Here is a 22,662-nt window from a genome sequence, read left to right as displayed (position 1 = left end):
CTGCCCCCTGTCTCTATTGCCCCATCCCCTGCTGCCCCCATCCCTTCCTGCCCCCATCCCATCCTGCCCCATCTCTATTGCCCAATGCCCTGCTGCCCCCCATCTCTTCCTGCCCCCCATCCCCTGCTGCCCCCATCCCTTCCTGCCGCGTCTCTATTGCCCAATGCCCTGCTGCCCCCCATCCCTTCCTGCCCCCCAGCCCCTGCTGCCCCACATCCCTTCCTGCCCCTCTTTCTCTAGTGCCCACCCCCCGCCCCCCCGAGCGGCGCCTCTCCCCCGGCCCGGCCCCGCAGGGGTTAACCCCCGGGCCCGCCCCGTGCCTGACACCGCTTCCGGCGGGGCGGGGCGGGGGGCCCGGGCCTGGCACCGCGGCCCCTGTATCCGGAGCGGAGCCGCCCGGCCGCCTGCCTCGGCCGGCCCCGCCATGGTGGTGCTGACGGGCCGGGAGGCCGCGGGCGGGCAGACCCCGGAGGAGCCCTACCTGTGAGTGGGGGGGACCCCCGGGGTTCCCCGTCCGCCCCTGGGGGGCCCTGCCCGGGGGGGGCAGCCCGGGGGTTCCCCGTCCGCCCCTGGGGGGCCCTGCCCGGGGGGGGCAGCCCGGGGTTCCCCGTCCGCCCCTGGGGGGCCCTGCCCGGGGGGGCCAGCCCGGGGGTTCCCCAGTCTGCCCCCGGGGGGCCCCTGGCGAGGGGGGGCAGCCCGGGGGTTCCCACGTCTGCCCCTGGGGGGGGCAGCCCAGGGGTTCCCCCGTCCGTCCCTGGGGGGCCTCTGCTGGGGTGCCGGGGATCCCCCGTCTGCCCCTGGGGCGCCCACCCATCTGTCCCTAGGTGGCACCCTGCCGACGGGGTCAGCTAGGGGATCCCCATCCATATAGAGGGGATCCCCCTTCGCCAGGGGTCCCTACACAAGAGGACTCTTCCCTTTCTTGGGAGCAGCCAGAGTGGGGGTTCTCTGCCCCCCGGGGAGATCCCGAGCCCCCTTCCCTGGGAGAGTGGGAGCAGCCCGGGGGGTTCCTTCTCCACACAGGGGAGATTTTTTTTCTGGGGTGTCCCTGTCCACACGGGTGAGATTATCCCCCCCTTTCAGGGTGGGGGTTCTGGGGGTTGTTTCCCTCCCACGTAAGAGAGATCCTCTCTCTCTGCCCCCAGTCCCAGGGAGGGGCACAGTCCCCACACATGGTCAGATCCACCCTCTCTGAGGTTGGGGGCCTCACTCGCCCTAGTGGTGATAAATTAGTGTTCTTCCATCTTTCTCTGGTACCATATTACCCCACCCCTTACCCAAGGGGGGGCAGATAAAAAAAGAGGAACTGCCCCCACCTCCAGTCAGGTAAATACTAGAGGGTTATTCTCCCTTGTTTCTCCCTTCAGGGAGTGAGGGGTTAAACCTGAAGGGCTACAGTCTTCTAGTCTCAAGTCTGCAACCCGCCCCCCCAACCCCCCCACACACAGTGCCCCAAGCCTGCACCCAGTGGGGACTGAGCCCAGGCCGCGTATTTTCAAGCCTCTGGTGGATGTCAGTCATCTTGCTTAATGCACAGTTGAAAGGTGCTCAGATCTAGAGACTGGAACAGCCTAAGGTTTCCTCTGCTTCATTTCCCCCTAGAATGAGACCTTGGTCCCATACGAGTCTAGGGCATCTGCTTCACCTGGCACAGGTGCTATGGCCGGTCCCCGCCTCCCGCCCTTCTGCCTTGGTGACACATAAAAGGTCATCACTCTGTTTCCTCCTCCCTTCTGATCAGCAGCGCAGGGAATGCAAATACCTTTCACCTTACTCTGGGTTGGGCTCTTTGAACCTCCAAATCCCTGAAAGTACGGTATAAGGCCTTGTTTAAATGCAGAAGTTGCTCCAGTTGAAGTTAATTTGAAGCAAATTCCTGTGGAGAAGCTGCTGTTGTTGTTGTTCAGTTCAGTTGATTTTAAGCTAAACTGAAACAAGCTGCCTGGCTTAAACTGGGATAAGTGTTCACACAGCCTTTTGCACTGGTTTAACTACATTGGTTTCAAGAAACACCAGGAATAAAACCAGTGCAACCATCTCATACAGACAACCTTGAGGCCTCTTGCCTGGGGGATTCCCCAGCCCAGTTCTTCCTTGCTTTGCATCTAATGCACCCGTCCTAGGTGGGTGTTTTGTCCCCAACCAGAATGGTTGCATCACATGCTCATTTGGAAAAGGTGTAAATGACACCACAGTCTGGCTAGTTTAGGGCTTGTATGCACTATGGAGGTTATAGGACTACAGCTATGACCTAGTGGCGTCTGCGCTAGGGGGTGAGGTCAACATAGTTGTGGCACTCGGATGTGGATACATATTTCTCTGGCCCCCATTCCCATAGTATCGAAGACTTAATGTATTTACCCTGGCAACACCCCTATGCAGTAGAGAATGAGCCTCATCTCCATGTTAGAGGGGAAACTGAGGCTCATACCAACCAAGTGACTTGCCTGAGGTGTGTCAGAGCTGGGAATTGAACGCAGGTCTCCTGAGTTCCAGAGTTTAGTGCTTTAATCACTAAGCGATCCTTCCTCTCCGGCGTCTAAGGCGAAGGAGAATCAGACCTCTGGCTGTCCACCAGAGCTGGTGTTAGATCCTGGGGTTTCAACCTGAGAGTCGGAAATGGACTTTGGGTGTTGTAACTACCCCGTGATTTGTCAGGGCTAGATTGCGGGGAAGGTTCCAGAGAGCTCCTGTTGTAAAGGGAGATCACAAGTATGGAAAAGGCTGAAACCAGCTGAGTCAGGTGAACTTCAGAAAATGGTAACACGTTTTGTACCATGAAACCTTTTGTTTTCTGTTCTTCGTGAACTGCAGGCTGGAAGCATTGGGTGAATAAGGGGCACAGGGTTATTACTCAGATAATTAACTAATTATTGTTTACACTCTGCAATTATAGCATCTTTCATCCAAGGTCACCAAATACTTTATGGAGTTAAGTTAGCATCATCGTCATGTGAGCGAAGCTGGGCATAGAGAGAGGGCGAGTTGGCCCTGGAGGGAGTCACACAGAGTCCCTGTGCTCTGCCCTAACAGCTGGGTAGCCATAGCACTTAAGAATAAGGCAGAAGGGCTGATAGTCTGTGTAGAAATCATGGAAGAGGAAGACCTTGACAAGCACCTGGTTTTGGTTGATTACCTAAACTTTTTTTCTTTGTAAAGGTGGGTGCGAACAGAAATCCTCGAGGGGCATATTCTGCTTGTTCTTCCTGTAGGGTGTCTGGGGCTCAGACCTGCCTACATGGGCATGTTGGGGAAACTGAGTCTGCCACTGTCATCTGCTGAAATGACCCATTTCATGTTGGATGCTTTTGTCAGAAATGGTCCCAAAACTGGGACCTTGGCATGGTGGCTACGGGGATCAGCCACAGTTAGCAGGTGCTAGCTAAAATAGGTAAAACCCTGGTTACCAGCAGGGCCCTAGAGTTCCTAACCAGGTATCTGTCTGGAAGCCATGCTGTACTCGGGGGTTACAGTCTGTAGAGGACAGCTTTCTAGAACGAGGATGCTGTCCATACCGGATAGGGAAACCCTGCTCTCAGGCCTGTTGTCTTAGCATGATCAGTGATCTTCCTTGGGACTAATGCATGAGGCTCAATTCTACAAAGCCAATTTCTAACATCCGGGACCATTCCCAGCGTATCCTATTCATAAAGTAGTAAAGGCCAGACACTGTTTGTTTACAGCTCTCCTGTAATGAAATCTGTTGATTCCTTTGATTGCCTGTAAGCCTGGGAGGGACCATTAAGGAACTGGTTTTGAGCAGCAGTGAGGAAATCTGTCAGGTGTGTGTCATTGTGAGGTTTGCGGCTTGCTTTAGCACTGGCTCAAAAACTGTTTTAAATGGCTAGAAGTTTGCGCTGTTTGTTGCTAGAGAACTAGCAGTGACTTCAGGGTTGCACAAGTGTTCTGAGTGCTCTGCTCCCCACCCCCATTTTTAATCCAAACCCGGGCGGGGGGTTGGCGAAAGGGTGAGAAATGAGAACGCATTCACTCGTAGAGTATCAAGCAGTGACGGATGAGATTTTACGCTCTCTAGCAGCAGCACTGTCCATGCTGTGATGCTGAAGGAACAGCGGCATATAGCGTCTCTGGGGGAAGCTGATGCGTGGAGGAGAGTGGTAACAAGAGCTAGTCCCCTTTCTAAGCCACTGGTTGTGTAAGTGGAGAAAAGGTTTGGAAGGAGCTGGCCAAGCAAGTGGTGGTGGTTGAACACTAAGAAGAAGCAGTTTTGGTTTCATGCTGCTGCCAGAAAAATGTTGCCTTCTTTCTAAGAGATTGTGAACAGGCCTTGGCATGATGCTGAGCCTGCTCTGCCTGTAGGAGTGTCTGGGCAACCTGCTATGAATGTCACGGGTTGAAAATTAAGCCGGTCTTGGACTGGCTATTCGCTCCTGGACTGGGGCCTGTTACCGAGGGGCCTGCGTGATTGTAAGGTCACCGTGCCTTGTGAGTCTCCGAGGCTGAAAATGAATGTGTTACCATTTAAATCTGGCAGGGAGGACGAAGATCAGAGATTCCCAAGCAGTATTAAACCAGTTGTCTGTTGCTCTGACGGGACCTGCGAAAGACATGCCAGTCACCTTCTGGTGTGGATTTTTTCCTGCTTGAACCGTTCAGTAGCTGCTGCTAACACCTAGTTCATGTATCTTGCTTTCCAGTCATCCCTGTCAAAAGCAGGTCATTGTTGCCATTTGATGGGGGGGTGGGAACTAAGGCACAGGTGAAATGACTTGCCTAAGGTCAGCTGGCAAACCAGTGGCAGACCTGTGCCTTGAACCTCTGCCTCCTGAGTCCTAGTCCAGGTCCCTGCCTAAGCGACATTGTCTTCATAGTAGCTCTGAGCTTAAGAACAGCTGGAGCTAGCAAGTTGTGCTGTGCATTCTCAGGCCGGAATACCATCCTTCCAGTGGGATAAAGCATTCACCCCAGCTCTGCTGCTTCTTGAAATCTGCCACTAAAGTCGTGTGGGAAAGACTCGGACGAGAGCTGAATTGGCAGACTGGAGCGAATGCTTTCAGGTACATTAAACCCTTCCAAGTGCCAGTACGGAAGCAGAGGTCAGAAGAAAGTGTTGATTCCTAACAGACAAGGTGAACTGCAAAACCATAACTTCCAGCAGAACAACCTCGGGGTAGATTTTACACACGAATCTTCTTCTAAGGAACGGGGTTAATCAGTGACAGTGCAAAAGTGCTCTCCTTGCATGGAAGTAGTCTCAGAGTATGATGAAAGGCCTTTTTGCCAGGATATCAGACAGGACGGCAAGAGGTAACCTGCTAGCACAAGCCAAATTAAACTTGACACCAAAGTCTTGGAACACGCCCTCTGTGGTGAAACTTGCTTGTTTATTTCTAAAAACTTTTTTCCAGCCGAGGCCAGAGGGAAATGTCCTCTTTATTTTTTTTATTTGCCCTGCTATGATGAGCTGGGACTGCCTTAAGGTGCCATTAAAATTGGATATTTCAAAACCTGCGTTGCCTTGGATTTTTGCTCTTCTGCATAATCCTCTTTAAGTCAAACAAATCTCAGAGCAATAGGCCGCTGGGCTACTGAAGCAAGTTTTGGTATTCTGGTACTAACTCCACGCCTACCGATTTTGAGACACTTGAATGAAACCTGTTGGTTCCATGCACGTCAACTTTATGATGAGCCAGTTAAGCTATATGTGGGATGATTTATTTTTTTTTAAGCCATGATTATATTGGAGACTTCTGTGCAGGTTCTCCTTCTCTTCTGTAGCTCCAGCACTGTGCAAGGTTCTCCATCTCCTTCTGTTCATTGTCACCCCAGTTTCCTGCCTCTGTTTTGCAAGATCATCCCTGCCCCAGTTGGAAGGGGTGAGAGATTTTACAATAGAGGTTCTCTCCCTGGTTTGACCCCACTTAAGAGAAAATCAGGACATGGAGGCAAATTAAAAACCTTGCCTTCCTCCCATCCCTGTGTGCCATTTGCAATTGGTAACCTGCCAGCACAGCCCTCCCATCTTCCAGATGGTGAGGGGAGCTGTGCCAATGCCCCTGTTCATGTAATGCACTTTTCACGAGGGGGGATGTGTAATGGGGCTCCAGACTGGCAGAATTAGGGTATTCAGTGGACCCAGGCAATATTCCTGAAGCTACAGGTGAGGGGCATTTTCCTCTTTATAAATAAGTCCATGTGGAGCGTTAAACCATCCACCTGTGTTATTGACCTCAAGCTGCCGCTAAGCATGACTTAGAGCTAAAGTACCAGACCTCCACAATAGAAGTGACTTCTGTGGAAGGTTCCCGGTGTTCCCCTTGCTTGGTCTTCCCCAGGGAATGACATGTCGGTCGCTGGGAAATATGACTGGTCAAACCCACCCGTTTGTGGCAGTCTTAGCCAGTATTAGTTACAGTAGCTTGGTGCATCCAGACACATAGTGAGAGACAGCCCATGTCCCAGGGAATTTACAATCTAAACAGGAAACATGAAGGATTCTGATCCCTCTTTTACAGATGGGGAAATTGAGGCACAGAGAGACTAAGTGTCTTGCCCAGGACTACACAGGAAATCGGTGGCAGAGTCAGGCCTTTAGCCTAGATCTCCTGAATCCCAATCCGATGCCTTAAAATGTGAGGCTACTCTTCCTCATGCACTATGGAATTAGCATGATCCAGACAGCAGCTGCTTTGATTGAAGGACCCAGAGGTGTTTCTTCCTTCTGTGTAGTCCAACTTCAGGAGTCAGACAGGACGTTCTCAGTATGAAACCTGCTTTACAATTTCTTGCATTCTTTTTGAAGAATATCTGGGATTATTATAAACTTAATTTGTTTGGGGGGATTTTTTGGTTGTCATTTATGCCGTTTACTATTTACACCAAACTTAGCCTGCGCTGACCGTCGCTGGGAGTCTCTGACGTGGTCTCATACACTAGCACAATGCTGCTTGTGTTTGGATTCTCAGTCTGGCTGGAGCAGGTTTAAATCTTAAAGTTGAGTCATGAATTGTAAATTGCTCTTTACAACCTGTGCACAGTTGGGCTGTGATTTACTCATCAAATCCCCATCTCAAAGTACAATAAGACCTCGGAGTTACGAACACCTCAAGAATGGAGGTTGTTTGTAACTCAACAAAATGTTCTGGTTCTTTCAAAAGATTACAGCTCAACGCTGACTTACCAGGGCTTTGAAACTGTACTATGCAGAAGAAAAATGCTGCTTTTAACCAGCGGTTCTGAACTGCAAGTCTTGGCCCCTGAGGATCCGCGAGCAGGGGAGCTGCATGGCCCCACCGCTGAAACCCTGCCCCCTCCCCACCTCTCCCCGCCGTGGGGCTGAAACTGGGAGCAACATGTGGCTGAAACTCCATCCCCGGCGCCTCCCGTGGGGCTGAAGCTGGGGGCAGCACGGGGCTGGAACCCCAAGCTTTCCTTCCCCTCCTCTCTCCCTCCCTCCCCTGAAGTCAGGAGCAGCCTGGAGCTGAAAACCCAGAGCTCCCCTCTCTTCCTCCCCTCCTCCCACTGAAGCCGGGGGCAGCGTGGGGCTGAAACCCTGAGCTTCCCCTGCCAAAGCTGAAAGCAGCAGGACTAGAAGCCCTGAGCCCATGGGCAGAATTGAGGGGTCATGAGGGTGTTGCTCCCCACAAACTGCAGTGCCTTACCCAGAGGGGGGCAGTCCTGGGGGCAGCTCCACCCTCCTACCTCCTCCTCTCCTTCAGGCCCCTCCCTTGGGCCAGATCCTAGGCGGGAAGCTGGAGCCAGGCAGTGTGGGCAGCTGCTCCTCTGGTTGGTGGCGCCGTGGAGTGGGCAGCCCTGGCATTCCCCCATCTGCTGCTGGTGCCAGGGGTTGCGGCTGCTCCTGAGCTCCCAGCCCCCTTTGACTGCTCACGCAGTCGGTCAGAGCTACCCAGGCCTGGCTCCGGGGCTGGCAGAGCCCTCAAGGAGCAGCCACCAGCCTACAGCCCCTGACAGGTGGGTGCCACCTGCTGAGGTGAGTCACGGGGCGGGGGTGGCACTCCCTCCCTGGACCCTGTGGTTCGGAGCTGGCCTGAGCCCTGCCAGCCTTTGCCCCCCGTCCCCCAAAATAGAAGTCAAACTACACTTATGCCCAAGGGTCCCTGGCCTGGAGCCCCGAATTTCTCCCCCCTCCAGCCCTGCTGGGCACTGGAGTTTTTATAGCATATTGAGAGAGTTGAGAACCCCTGCTTTTAACCTTCTTAATTTAAATGAAAAACAGAAACGGTTTCCTTAACTTGTCAAGTCTTTATTTTATTTTTTTAAAACTTTCCCTTTTTTTCGTAGTTTACGTTTAACACTGTGTTGTATTTGGTTTTTTTGGTCTCTTCTGCTGCCTGATTGCATACTTCCAGTTCCAAATGAGGTGTGTGGTTGACCAGTCAGTTTGTAACACTGGGTGTTTGTAACTCTGAGGTTCTGCTGTACCTGGGAGGTTATAAATAATGTGAACAAAGTGAAATCATTAGCCAGAGGCCCCAGCGTACAGCTTAAACTGGGCAGAAAAATTAATCCCAGAAAGGGATTGGTAAGGAGAGATCTCAGTGGGTCAAAGCTGGGTTAGTTGGAGTACAGTAGCACCCAAACAAGGTCAGGACCCTATCAGCCGTGCTCGGCGCTGTACATAGTGAGAGACCGTCACTGCCCAAAGAGTTTAGGATGGAATCCTGGATCCATTGACGTCCATAGCAAAACTCCTGTTGACTTCAATGGGTGCAGGATTTTCACAGTCTAAATAGACAAGACAGGCAAAGGGTGAGAGGGAGCGGGGACCAGGATGGTGGCTTGCCCAAGGTCACATAGTGAGTCAGTGGCAGAGCCAGGAATAGAATAATAATCCCTGTTTCTTATGCATTGCTTTACATCACTAGATCTCAAAGTGCCTTACACAGGAAGATCACCATCATTATCACTATTTTACAGGTGGAAAAACTGAGGCACATATCTGACATGACTCCTGCAACAGGCCAATGGCAGAGCCCAGGTGTAAAACCCAGGTCTCCTGACTCCCAGTCCAGTGCTGTATCCACTGGTTCAGAGATGGGGTGAATAGACCTCAAAGGCAGCTTCAGCTGGACTCCCCTGGCTCTGTTGCAGGAAGGGAGCCCTAGAACCAAGGGGGTTCCTGCCTTGGCCTGGCCTGGATGAGGATGGGTAAAAAGATGACCTCTGGCTGCCTTGGAGGGACATGGGGGAGAGACGGTCTCTGATCTGCAGTACTTCAGGCCTAGGAGATAGATTTAAAGTGATCATAAACTTTGGCCCCAAGCACCATAACATTGTGACTCGCCTGTCTGATGCTGTGCTGCTCCCCTTGTGACCAGGTGTGCTTGCAAGGAAGAGCAGGACCTCTGATGACACAAATCTGGGTGTTGTAAGTGGAGGAAGCAGCATTGTGGGGTTGAGGGGATACGGGTGGTCCCCTGTTACCCTAAGCTTGCAAACTAGCCTCTATTTAAAGAGACAACTGAAATGTAGTTAGTTTCAAACAGTTTACAAAAAAAGTTTCAGATGCTAGATCTGCCCCTCCCCCCATCCTTCTGCCAATTTTTTTTACAGCTGCAGGTTTTGGTTTTTTAATGTTTGTCTCCTGTTGCTATGTGGAAATCCATGCAAACAAAAGGGGAAGCAAACAGTGAAACTGATTGCACGCAGCTTGCTGCCGAATGCACACAGCGTGCTGCCGAATGTACAAAGATATTGGGGGAGGGGGGGAATCAGGAAACATTAAATTATGTTGATCTTGGGTGTTAATTGTAACAGTTGCAGGTTTAAAAATAATCAGATGAAAAATTTTGTGCTCTTAAAGAAAAAACAGCCAACTTAAATCTTCAGTGAACTCCTCTGAAATTCATGCTTGGGTTTAATATTTACCAGGCTGTTCAGCTAGACAAGGGGTAGTCAATAGATGGACTGTGGGCCAAATCTGGACTGCCAGATGCTTTAGAACGGACCCAGAAATCTTATTTGCTTATTATGATCATTATTTTGTTGTTCCCTCTGGGATCTGGGGTCTTGGACAAAAAATAACGACTTCAGAGCTAGGCCATGTCTGTGCATAATATAAAACCCTGGCCTTGAAAATGGACCAGAGCAGCTTGTGGTCTTTTTCTTTAGCTGATTGTTGGCAAACAGCCCAGGTAGATTTGGTGGAATAATTTTGCTCTGCATTACAGAGCAGTAGCAAGCGAATATCTCATTCGTGTATCAGTTGTATTCACTTCGAAGGTCAAGTAGTTCTGTCTGCCTGCTCGGCCTTGTAGACGCTAATGTCAGGTTGCTCTGCAGGCAAAGTATTCAGCTTGTAGCTTTATCGCTAAATGAGTTTCCAGCTGTGCATGCTTTCTCTCATGACTTTTCTATAGGGATCAAGGTAAGGTTACCACCAACAGAACCTCAGAGTTACAAACACCAGAGTTACAAATTTACCAGTCAACCACACGCCTCATTTGGAACCAGAAGTATGCAATCAGGCAGCAGCAGAGACACAAAAAAGCAAATACAGTACAGTACAGTGTTAAATGTAAACTACTAAAAAAGGGGAGAGTTTAAAAAAAAATTGACAAGGTAAGGAAACTGTTTCTGTGCTTGTTTCATTTAAGTTAAGATGGTTAAAAGCAGCATTTTTCTTCTACAGAATAAAGTTTCAAAGCCGTATTAAGTCAATGTTCAGTTGTAACCTTTTGAAAGAACAACCATGATGTTTTGCTCAGCGTTATGAACATTTCAGAGTTACTAACCACCTCCATTCCCGGGATGTTCATAACTCTGAGGTTCTACTGTATCATTTTAGATTGGGGAAGAGAATCTGGGAACTTGGGTTCTGTTCCTAACTCTGCCTTGTGATCTTGGACAAATCACTTACAACTTGAGTGTTTAGACAAGGACTACTGCTTTAATTACAGTGATATAGTTCAAACAGCACAGCCTTGGTGTGGACACAGTTATACCAGTATAAAGGTACCTTATACCAGCATAGTTTATTCCCTTTCCCTGACAGGAATAACATACTGGTACAAGGTGTCATGATACGCCAACTAGGGCTGTTGTCCAGGTATAACTGTTTTGGTGAAAAATGACACCCCAACCAAAATAGTTATACCAGTGCAAAACTTGTAGAACAGGCCTAAAGTGCCCTTTGTGGCTGTTTTTTTAATCTATCAAATGGAGACCATAGTACTTACCTTTTCTAAAGTGCTGTGAGATCCTTGCCTACGTGCAAAGGGTCAGCGGCTATGAGTGATGCCCCCTGGAATGTTACAAGAAGAAGCCGTGTAAGTCAGGGTTTGACGCGGTGACCCCTTACTGGAGGGAGCCGTCTCAGTGCATCGGCGCTCATGTATCGCGCCAAAGAATATTGAGAAATCACCAAGCCCAAGTCTCCTTTTATGCTTGCATAAGAAATCCCAGTTGAATTCCTCTAGATTTGCACTCGTGTAACAGAACAAAACACGTCCCTCTGGGGATCACTCCACTGGCTGGTTGTGGAGCTTTGCCTGGCCAGGACTAAACCCCCATATGGGCATGTTCTCTTACCCGGCATCTGGGTGCGCTCATTGCATCGCTAGGTCCGGTTCTAATAACAGAGTCTGTGGATGTCTGAGAATCTGGGCTGCCAGATGGAATTTGTCTTTGTTCTGCTGAGAAGCAGGCTGTCTATTTACGTGCGTGTTGGCAGAGTTAATTAAGCATCAAATCTTATTGTTACTACATGGCCACTGAAGCAATCTAATCAAGTTGGGCTTCGAAGCCTGAGGAATGGAGGTGGTGGTTATGGGAGTTTTTTTACACTAGTCTTCAGACTCCCCCACCCGATGTATTTTCCTGTGGACTCTGCCCCTCTGTTTAATGACTTTCAAGGCTCTAGCTTAACTAGTCAGCTAGCGATGGGTTTGCATGATTGTAACATTGAGTGAATTTGTCATTGGCTGGCACAAAGCTTGACGAGAATAGGTGTTATCCGGGCTTTCCTCTGCCGTGCCCGCCCCCTCTCCCCTGCTTAGCTCTGCTGATGCATCTCAGTCCTGACCTCTACCCCAGCCCTGGGTTCCCCATTCACAGCTCTCTTGCTGGCCCTGTCCTGACCTGCAGGCCCTCTGCTATTCTGGCCCTGGGTTCCCCATACACAGCTGAGCCGATCGTCAAGGCTGCCCTGCAGTCCCCCCTTCTTACTATTCCTGGCCTAGGTCCCCAGAGCTTTTCAGCTGGGCCAGTCCTTGGTGGCCTCAAGATCTGAACAGAGCCCTTGGCATGTGGCACCTCTCATGGTGTGTTCTTTCTGTCTCTGTAGGAGGATTGAAGACTGCCTGCCTCCTCTGGGGAGCTCCCCATCCAAGAGGGTCTCCCCCTCCAAACGGAAGCAGTACTACATCAACCAGGCCATCCGCAACTCCGACCTCATCCCAAAGGCCAAGGGGCGCAAGAGCCTTCAGAGGCTGGAGAACAGTAAGGATCAGGCCATTTTATGCTTCATGCAGCCTCTTCCCCCTAAGCACTCAGCAGTCTCTTACCCCTGGGGTAGTCCCATCTGTTTCCTTGGGAGCAGCTTGCAGCATGAGGGACAGTTCATGGTGCGTGAGGCTGGTGGAATCCAGCTCTGCCTGCACTTGCTCATCGCCAGGCTGTATGCCAGGTACATAAGTGAGATAGCTTGAAGCCAGCCACTCCAGAGGTGACTGCGTGGAGCCTTCTGGACAAACAGGCCAAGGCTTGCAAAGGTGACTAGTGCCTTTTGGGGTGGAGGGGTAGAGTACGCAACTTGAGAACTTTTAAAGGGATCTGACTGAGCATCCACCCTCTGAAACCCAGGTCCCTTTAAGATGTGTCAGATTGCATGGTCACCTGTGCAAACTTTGGCCAATGTGCTGCTACTGCTTATTTAAAATGCTCCTCATATATTTCCCTCTGATCTCCACTCCCCTGTCTTCAGACTCCCCCACCCGATGGATTTTCCTGTGGACTTTGCCCCTCTGTTTAATGACTTCCAAGGCTCTAGCTTGACTAGTCAGCTAGCGATGGGTTTGCACGATGCGGTGGTGTAAAGTGGATGCAGTTCTGCCCAGCTGTGGAGTGAGTGATCTTACCTGATGTGGGGTCTGGCAAAGAGTAATGGGATGAAATTGAGGAAGACTCGGGCTGAATCTCTGGAGAGGAGAAGTTCAGAGTGGCCTGAGCTCTTAGAGGGAGGAACAGTCTCACAGAGAATGTGGTGGAGGCTGCAAACTGGTTGGGACAGAGCTCCGGAAAACGTACTGTAGGGAACAATCCCATATGGGGATTTGATGACTGAGTCTCTGCCATGTTGAATGCTTGATCTCTGATTTGGGAGGATGGGAAGGGGCTAAGAACAATTCCTGCTTATGTTTCCAGTGCAGGGCATGGCTCCTGGGTAGCTCTCCTTCCCCATTCCCCTTTGTCCTGCCCAGGTGTAGGTGGGTCTCTTGCTTTGCGTTGGCCTTAGATCCCCAGGCTGGGACTCAAGCTGGAGTCACTCCCAATAATCAGAAACCCTCTTGCTGAGAGCCGCTTTGCCTGGAGCTCCCGCTCCTTGTTTCTAAAGGGCTCTGTTTCCTAGCTCGGTACTTGATGACCCTGCTGGAGCGGGACGAATGTGGGAATGACGATGGGGAACTCACACACTCTGCTGCCCCAAGCATCTTCACGGAGGCCTGCAACAACGAGATGTACATGGAGGTAGGTGCCGGGGTGAATGTACCTGCTTCAGGCTCAGGCTGGGAAACCTGGACATAAAGTGTCCAGTAACGGTATCGCTTGGTCCTTAGATCCTTGCTGTTCCTGCCAAGGTAGTGCAGGAACACTGGCTAACACTCAGCCTCCTCCTGCTGTAAGGAGGTGACCTGGCCAGGACTGCACAGTGAGTCTGTGTCAGAGCCAGGAATAACACTTAGGAGCTCCTGGTTTCCAGCCTTGAGCTCAGCCCACTAGTCCATGCTGCCAGGGGGTCTGGCTGGTCTGAAAGTGGTGGAGACTGGGGCCTCAAGGTTCTTTTAACCTCCCTCAAGCGCCTCCATCCTGCCCTTCCCAGGGCACCACATGGGCTCCTGAGTGGGGTGGGGCCTTCGCTTCATATACATCGTTAACAAGTGCATCTAGAGCCAAGTGCTGGCATCCAAATTAAGCGCAATTCCTCATGCCCCCTCTTTTGCCTTGGGCTGTGTGACTTCTGCAGGCAAGGCCAGCACGTGCGGAAAGATCTGCGCTCCCTTGGCTTCCAGGGGTCTTCTGTTTACTTGGGCTTCCTGTGGCTGGGAGCTCCGTATCCTCCCTCAAAAGCAGCGGAAATACGTACCAGGAGACCTTTGGATCAGACAATTGCAAACTTCCCTGTCTGGGGAAGAGCTGTGATGTGCCTTCTCAGGCTTCCCTTGGGCAGAGGCCTTGGAGATGATCTCTAAAGTGCAAATTCCTGGCTTTCCTACGATGGGTCTATCCTGGGGTGATCACTGGAGTATTTATAGATTGGGATGGGAGGCCATATCTTAATTCACACCAGAGTCAATTTTCTGTCCAGCAGAAGTGGGTGGTTGAGACCGCGACAACTTTTTTCTTTACGGCTAAGAAGCTAATTCCCTGGTCTATTTTGGGGGTCAAAGGTTGGGAGGGAAGTTCCCTGGGGTGATGTAGACAGTGTGACATGTTGCCAAGCTTCTGTGGGCCCGTCACAGGTGCGGGCACGGCCTGTGCCACGAAACCCTCAAGAGCCTGCACGATGAGCTGAACAGAGGGGGGGCTCGCCCCAGCGGAACTGTTAGCTAGTGGACGCAATGGCTTCCTCCGTTAAGAGAGCTGTGAAGAAACTCAGCGTTTTAATGCTCGCCATTGACTCGCCCAGTCAATGATGATTTCTATCCGCTTTCCTGTCCCCTGGGGCTGTATGACAAGCAGATGCCGCAGAGGCATCATTTGAGACACTCACTTAGAGAGCAGCTTTTGTTTGGGGAAGCTGGAATCATTTCTCTGTGAGGAGATTAAATGAGTAATTAACTGGGAGAGGACTTCAGTGGCCAGGACTTGGAGTAGGAGGTCGTAATGAACTGTTATGCCCACCGCATGCTTCACTGACTGAACCACCCGGGATGTCTGTTCAGACCAGGTTGCCTTGGGAGGGAGCGTGTCCTCCGAGCAGAATTCTTCAGCGTCTCAAGGTCTAGCATCTGAGACCTTCCACAGGAGTATGAGGCAGCCAATTGTGGGTGATGGCTGGACACAAAACCAGCTAGTAGAACGTTGATATCCACGCTCTGCCTGATGAGTGGTCACACCAGGTCAAGCCTTCGTGTGCCCAGTAAGTTGCTAGAGTTCGTACAGTGGAACTTGCTGTGTTTTAGTGGCACCATATCCCAACATGTAACGCTCCATCTAGGTCTGCACAGACCATCTCTCCTGCATGGTGAAAACCAGCATATAGTGGGAAGGCTGCTCCCTTGTTGGTCTTTTTCTGGTCTATAGTTGGACCAAGCTTTAAAGATCATGTGGCAGGCTAATGTCCTGACTTGGAGGTTGCCTGTGGGTGGAGCAGAGATACTGAGGCGTTGGTTGTGCATAGGAGCAAAAACTCCAGTGCTGAAGTAGTTCCTGCTCAGGTTCTGGCTCAAAGGAGCTGTCAGTTTCAGGAAGTGCTCTGTCAAAGCAAGCAGCACTTCCTGCTTAACAGGTGCTTGCTAAATCAAGGCTTGCCTTGTCTGGAGGGACACTTGCAGCATCAAACAACTTGGTTTGTGCCTGATGTTTAACCCCATGTGACCTGCAGCGCTCCGTCAGAACAGGCGTCTTGCCAAACCTCCTTCCTGCAGTTGTCTGGATGAGATGTAGCAATCTGCTTTGTAACAAGAAGTTTGGAAATGTTGTTTTCTCTCTCCTATCTTAGATGTTTAGGCTTTTAACGTTGCAGGCGAACAGAAGCAGCTACAAGGGGACTGTTGGAAGGTGTAGCTGCAGACTCTGTGGTTGGAGGTAGCGGGACTTGGTGAGTGGTGTTTGGTCTGTCTGAAGTCTGAGTGGTTAATTGCTGCCTGGTGCTGAGGGGCAGAGCTAAGCTAAGCAGGGGGACTTGGCATTAAAGGTCACTTGAGAGCCATGAACGGAGGCACCTAACAGGACAGTCTCAGAGGGAGTTGAGAGAGGGAATATTAGAGGTACTCTCTCCAGGTGCAGCTCTACATGCGATTTTTAGATGGCCAGTGGTAAACACATGGTGGTGACCTGCTACGGATGTGTCATGTTTTCTTTCCTAGCTGAAGCCAGAAGGGACTTCCTGGGCAAGTTGGTGGCTGTGCCGGAGGAGAAAATTCTTGGATTGGAGGGGCAAGTAAAGATGCTACTGGGTGGAGGGATAGCTCAGTGGTTTGAGCATTGAGCTGCTAAACGCAGGGTTGTGAGTTCAATCCTTGAGGGGGCCACTTAGGGATCTGGGGCAAAAATCAGTACTTGGTGCTGCTAGTGAAGGCAGGGGGCTGGACACGATGACCTTTCAAGGTCCCTTCCAGTTCTTACGAGATAGATATATCTCCAATTATTATTATCAGAAGCTGAGGAGCTCCTAGACAGCCAGGTTCAGGAAACATCAGTACTCTAGGTTCAAGGAAGAAAGGAGCTGGCTGCCAAGCAGTCACAGGAGACCTAGCAATATGTAACCACCAGAGACAAGAGGTCACAGCAGCATTCTGCACAGCTGGGGATGGATGAGGATGGGCAAGCTTGGACCACCAGAGCAGAAGACCAGGAGGAATTCCATGCAGTTAGAAGTTGCCAATCAATGTCAGGTCCTTAACGTGGAAACTGAAGAAAATCTCTCAAGATCCAGCCGGTCCCAAGGAATGGAGTGATGTACAGGACACGTGTGGATGGCAGCTTGGGACCAACCTGTCAGAAGAATCAAGCTTGTCCATAAAGTTCTCCAACCGGTGGAGGAAGACAGACTATCTTTGCTGGGGGTTCAATGCTCAGAAGAATCAGAAGAACATTCTGCAACGGACGAGAAGAAAACAGGATGGTGTGCTGCCTTCCTGGAGCCAAGCCCCAAGATGTCACTCAAAGGCTGGATCGGATTTGGAACTCTGTGGGAAAGGAACCATTGGTGGTGGTTCCTAGAGGCACTCATGATACTGTGTTGTTAGAGAGCTCGCCGATAGACGATGTCTTCAGGGAACTTGGAAGCGTGCTGAAGAAGAAGAATGTCCAAGTGATCATCTCAGAAACAAAGGAAAAGGCAAGGTGGAAGATGCTGGAAGTGAACTGCTGGCTAGGTAAGTGGTGTATGGTTTTGGTTTTGTGAAACATTGGACCACCTTCTATTGGTGTATAGAAGTTTATAGTTTGCATGGCCTCCATCTCAGTAGAAGAGGAACTGATTTTGAGTGGTCAGGAGGGCATTAAACGACTAACAAACAAGGTGGGTGAAAAGGAGGGAAGATACAAGCATCATTTAGTACAGAATCAGGATGCTGAGGACAAAATTAATCAAGGGACCAAAGGACATGAAGAGAAAAAATTCTGTAATTGCCTGTACACCAGTGCTAGGCGCCTGGGTAACAAATGAGGAATTGAAGTTGCTTATTCAGGAGCATGAATTCAATTTAGTTGGCATGACCGAAACCTTGTGGGATGAGTCCCAGAATGTTAAAATCAATGGTCCGAACCTATTTAGGAAGGCTCAAGGGGACAAAAAAGGGAGGGTGCACTCTGTCAAAAATGGCCCTACCTGTTTTTGAGTCACTGGTAACGTGGAAGAAAATGATGTTGAACGCTTATGGATCAGTGTCGAACAGATAAAGCACCAGATGCAATATTAGTTGGTGTTTGGTACAGATCACCAAATCACACTTGGGAGCAGGATGACCATCTCCTTACATGTCTCCCTATAACATGTGGGGTGGGGCGAGCGGGGGAAGCTGTGTGATCATGGGGCATTCAGTTTGAGTGACTCACACTGGATATCTCTTGCTCTCAGTACTAAATCATCTGTGAAATTTCTAAATATTATTGATGACCATTTCCTAACTCATGAAGTGTTGCATCCAGCTGTGGGAATTCTACATTAGACTCCATCTTGACAGATAAAGAGGAACTGATCACAGAACTAAAAATGAATGGTAGCTTAGGTACAATTGATCATGACTTGATCACATTTTAAATATGCAAATGGAATAAAGTCCAGATCATCAGTGTATATATATTTGGTGCTTTAAAAGATGCAGTTTCACAATGCGGAAGACAATTATGAGCCCAGTCATCTCCGAGGAAGAATTTAATTAAAAAAAAAAAGTAACTGATAATTGGAAATTGCCTAGGAAAACTTTACTAGATGTCCCAAAAGCCGCAATCAAAGAAGAAGGCTGTATTGGTTAAAAAAAACAACTTGGTTTAAAGGGGAGGTGAAGGCAGCTTTAAAAAATTAAAAAATAAAATATCAAATGGAAGGGTTGATAGTACAGAAGCTCCCTGACTTACGCAAGCATTCTGTTCTGGAATGCCTGGCATAAGTCGAATTTTGCGGAAGTCGGGAATGTATCTCCAACAATTAGCCCCCCCCCCCCCAAAAAAAAAAAAAAAAAACAAAACTTATGGAACTTTTTCCGTTAAGTCTGGATTTCCATAGGTGGGGTTTGCGTAACCCGGGGATCATCAGTAATGAATATAAATCAGAAGCTAGGAATGGTAGAAAATTGATAAGGGAAGCAAAGAGACAGAAGGAGACATATCTGACCGGCAGAGTTAAGAACAATAAGAAGGAGTTGTTTAAGTATATTTGGAACAGAAAGAATCCTGACAATGGTATTAGTTCGTTACTAGATGAAGCTGGTAGAGTTGTCAGTAATAATGTAGAGAAGGCAGAAATGTTCAATAAATATTTCTGTTTTGTATTTGCGGGGAGGGAAGGGGATAGGGGGAGATGTCCTATCATATATGATAACACTCTTTCCATTCCACTAGTATCTCAAGAAGATGTAAAATAGCAGTTACTAAAGAGAGACATTTTAAAATCAGCTGGTCCACAAAACTTGCATGCAGGAGTTTTAAAAGAGCTGTCTGAGGAGCTCTCTGGACTGTTAATATTGATTTTTTTTCCCAATAAGTCTTGGAACACTGGGGAAGTTCCAGAAGTCTGGATGAAAGCTAATGTTGTGTTCATATTTTAAAAGGATAAATGGGATGATAAGCCTGTCAGTCGGATGTTGATCCAGGGCAAGATAATGCAGCAGCTAATACAGGACTTAATTTATTAAAGAATTAAAGGAGGGTAGTATAACTAATGCCATCCAACATGGGTTTATGGAAGATAGATCCTGTCAAATTAACTTGATTTTTTTTTATTTTGGAGATTACAAGTTTGGATGATAAAGTGTTGATGTAATACACTTAGACTTCTGTAAGGCATTTGACTTGGTACCACACTGCATTTTGATTAAAAAAGAAAACTAGAAAGATATCAAATTTAACAGAGCACACATGAAGTGGATTAAAAGCTGGCTAACTGATAGATCTTAAAATGTAACTGTAAACTTTGAATCATGATTGAACAGCTGTTTCTAGTAAGATTCCGCAGGGATCTGTTCTTGGTCTTGCGTGGTTTAACATTTGGATTAATGACCTGGAAGAAACTGTAAAATCATCTCTGAAAGTTTGCAGGTGACGCACAAATTGGGGGAGTGGTAAGTAATGAAGAGGACAGGATATTGATACAGAGCAGTCTGAATAGCTTAATATGGCTAAATGCAAAAGTATACATCTAGGAACAAAGAACGCAGGCCATACTTCCTGGACTTCCTGGGGGCTTCTATCCTGGGAAGCAGAGACTCTGAAAAAGATTGTGAGGGGATGTGGATAATCAGCTGAATGTGAGCTGCTGGAGCAAATCTATATCCAAAAGGGCTAATACCATCCTGGGATGCATAAACCGAGGAGTCTTGAATAGGAGCAGAGAAGTGATTTTTACCTCTGTATTTGGCACTGTTGCGACCTCTTCTGGAATGCTGTGTCCAGCTGTGGCGTCCGTAATTTTAGAAGAAGATTGACAAGTTGGAGGAGGTTCAGAGAAGAGCCATGAGATGGATTAAAGGGTTAGAAAACATGCTGGATAATGACAGACTCAAGGAGCACGATCCATTTAGCTTAACAAAGAGAAGGTTAAAGGGTGACTCGATCCTCAGTCTATAAGTACCTACATGGGGAATAAATATTTAATAATAGGCTCTTCAAACTAGCAGAGAAAAGTGTAACACGATCCGCTGGCTGGAAGTTGAAGCTGGACACATTCAGCCTGGAAAGGAGATGTTCGTTTTTAACGGTGAGAGTAATTAATCGTTGGAACAGTTTACCCAGGGTTTTGGCAGATTTTCTACAAATTTTAAATCCAGATGGGATGTTTTTCTAACCACTCAGCTCTAGGAGTTATTTTGGGGGAAGTTACACAGTAGGTCAGACTGGATGATGACAGTCGTCCCTTCTGGCCTCGGAATCTGGCCAAGAGAATACAGCATCACCTTACTCGTGTATGCTTTTTAATGCCGAGAAAGCTGGTCTCTCCCCAGCTTATCCAAGATCCAGGGGCAGGGCTGGCGCTGTGAATGTAGGACTGAAACCAATAATAAACCCATCATGCCTGTAGCCTTTTATGATCAAAGTGTAGCATGAATTAGAAAGCCTAAATTAGCGTTTAGCGCTGAGATCAGTTGGATTTCATAAATGGCACCAACACTTCAGCACTCGTCACATTCATTTAAAAAAACCATTAATAGGTTGGGTCTAAAAAGACAAAAAAATCTGCATTTCCTGCCCCTAAAACAATCTGAATCGCTTGACCCAGACAGCTGCATCTTGCGGAGAGTCCTGGAATACTCCAGGGGCCAGAGGAGCAAAGTCCAAAGACTGTTCTGAGAATATCCTGCCACAGGTTCCAGAGCTTTCAGTCCCAAGAGCTGACAGCAAAACTTCCTGGAGGGGGAATCACTGCCACACCAAGGCCATGCAGAACTTCTTGGCTCAGAGCTAACACCTTGAGCTGCCCCCAGAATGAATAAGTAGCAAGTTCAGAGGCCTGGTGTGACGAGCTCCAAACTCTGATCCAGTATCTCTGGGTGCGAACTCGGGTATTGATACAAGGGCGGGGCTAGGCAGGCCAAGTTCTTCCTGTAAACTAGTCTGTTCATCTCTGTTCCTAGCTGGCTGTGAATCTTCTAAGCTGCTCAAGGACTTCACTGAACAGATTTGCCCCAAATGACAAGCTTCAAGGACTGGGGAGTGGGTGGGCTGAAGGGGCAGTAATTTATCCAAGTTTCAAATGGTGCCTGGAGACCACGGCGTTGCATGCACCTGAGGTGGCTGAGTTCTGGTGACTGAATCTGAGTCCACTGCACACGGCTACACTGAAATTGTGGTGTGACTTCCCTTCGCAGATCTGGAATGACTTCATGAACCGGTCTGGTGAGGAACAGGAGAGGGTCCTGCTCTACCTAGAGGAAGAGGCCAAGAAGCAGCACAAGAGGAAGCTCCCTGTTAAAGCGGAGGACAAGTGGAAAGGTACCGAGAGGGGAAGGGAAGGCCGGACAGGGGTGACTTTTGAATCTTGAAGTGGATGTTACGTTCCTGGGTGTCGCCTTGCTGCACCCTGCTCTCATTTCCTCCTACATTACTCTGTGCCAGAGAAGCACGACAACCTGGCCTCTCTGCTAAAAGAATCAGCAGGGAGCTAGTTAATATTGAGCCTCAGTTTATCAGGTGTGTCTGCCTGCATCCACAGAGGTGAGAGGGGGCAGGTCATGCCACACGGAGCTATGGAGATAAATTCATCCCTGTGCTGGTGCTGGTCCAGGACAGAGGTGAGGCAGCTCGTGTCTCCCTGATTCCAGGCATTCGGGGCTTGTAACAGCAGGGAATCACTGGGGTGACTGTCACAGCCATGCCTGCCTCTTCCTGTTCCAGATCCCTCTTGGCTGAGCTGTCCCCACTGGAGCAGAGTTAAGGTGACTTGTGCACCTTATTTGAGGAGTGTGACCTTCATGCTGCATTTGCCTAGTTTCCCACTTTTCAGGGCAACATTGATTCAAGTCCCTGGCTTGCGGCTGCTGCTGGGAATGCCAATTCTTTAAATCTGTTTCTTTGTTTCCTCCAGAGCATCCTGCTTACACACCGAAAGAATGTTTCCAGCGCATCAGCCGCCGGCTTCGCACCACGCTGAGACGAGGCAGGATCCCTATGGTGAGACCCTGCCACGTCATTGGTCAGGTGACCATCCAGGTGCTGGAAGCTCCCACCTGGAACTAGAAGTTTCCTGTAGACTCAGTGACCCATGTGCCACTTCCATCCAGTGGGCGGAGCCAATGCTTGTCCTGACACTTCCTGCTGCAGCTTATGCATGAGGGAATCTCTACACTGCAGCTGGCCGTGTGATTTGCAGCTTGTGTTCATGTACTTGCACTAGCTTCCATCTGGCCAGCTTGCTACGAATAGCAGTGAGGATGCGATGATGCCAGCCACACAAGGGAGCACGTCCCCGGGGGGTGAGGTGGGCTTGTGGAGCCCAAGCCACCCTGGCTGTGCGGCTATTTTTAGCAAGCTCGTTAGCTTAAGGCCAGCACGGGGACGTCTGCACGAGCTGCAGATCACACCCCCGGCTGCAGCTGAAGATACTGCAGTTGACACAGGAAGCCTGGGCTGAAGTTTTCACCC

General features: G+C 49.4%; 1 protein-coding gene across 4 annotated transcripts in view; it reads left to right on the top strand.

Moving 5' to 3' along the window:
- Positions 1-341: 341 nt before the first annotated feature.
- Positions 342-22,662, top strand: part of R3HDM4 (R3H domain containing 4) — a 31,462-nt gene continuing 9,141 nt past the window's right edge. The window contains exons 1-5 of one of the 4 annotated variants that reach the window (XM_050933946.1): positions 342-483; positions 12,266-12,420; positions 13,535-13,668; positions 21,390-21,513; positions 22,106-22,230. In XM_050933946.1, coding sequence (XP_050789903.1) covers positions 425-483; positions 12,266-12,420; positions 13,535-13,668; positions 21,390-21,513; positions 22,106-22,230 — 597 coding nt within the window. In that variant the 5' untranslated portion in view covers positions 342-424. The remainder of the gene's footprint in view (positions 484-12,265; positions 12,421-13,534; positions 13,669-21,389; positions 21,514-22,105; positions 22,231-22,662) is intronic. The other 3 variants (XM_050933948.1, XM_050933947.1, XM_050933949.1) reach the window with 3 other exon arrangements.

Source organism: Gopherus flavomarginatus, chromosome 24, assembly GCF_025201925.1.
Source record: "Gopherus flavomarginatus isolate rGopFla2 chromosome 24, rGopFla2.mat.asm, whole genome shotgun sequence".
Taxonomy (NCBI): Eukaryota; Metazoa; Chordata; order Testudines; family Testudinidae; genus Gopherus; species Gopherus flavomarginatus.
Note: the sequence above shows the minus strand (reverse complement) of the source record. Positions and strands in the feature narration are given on the sequence as shown.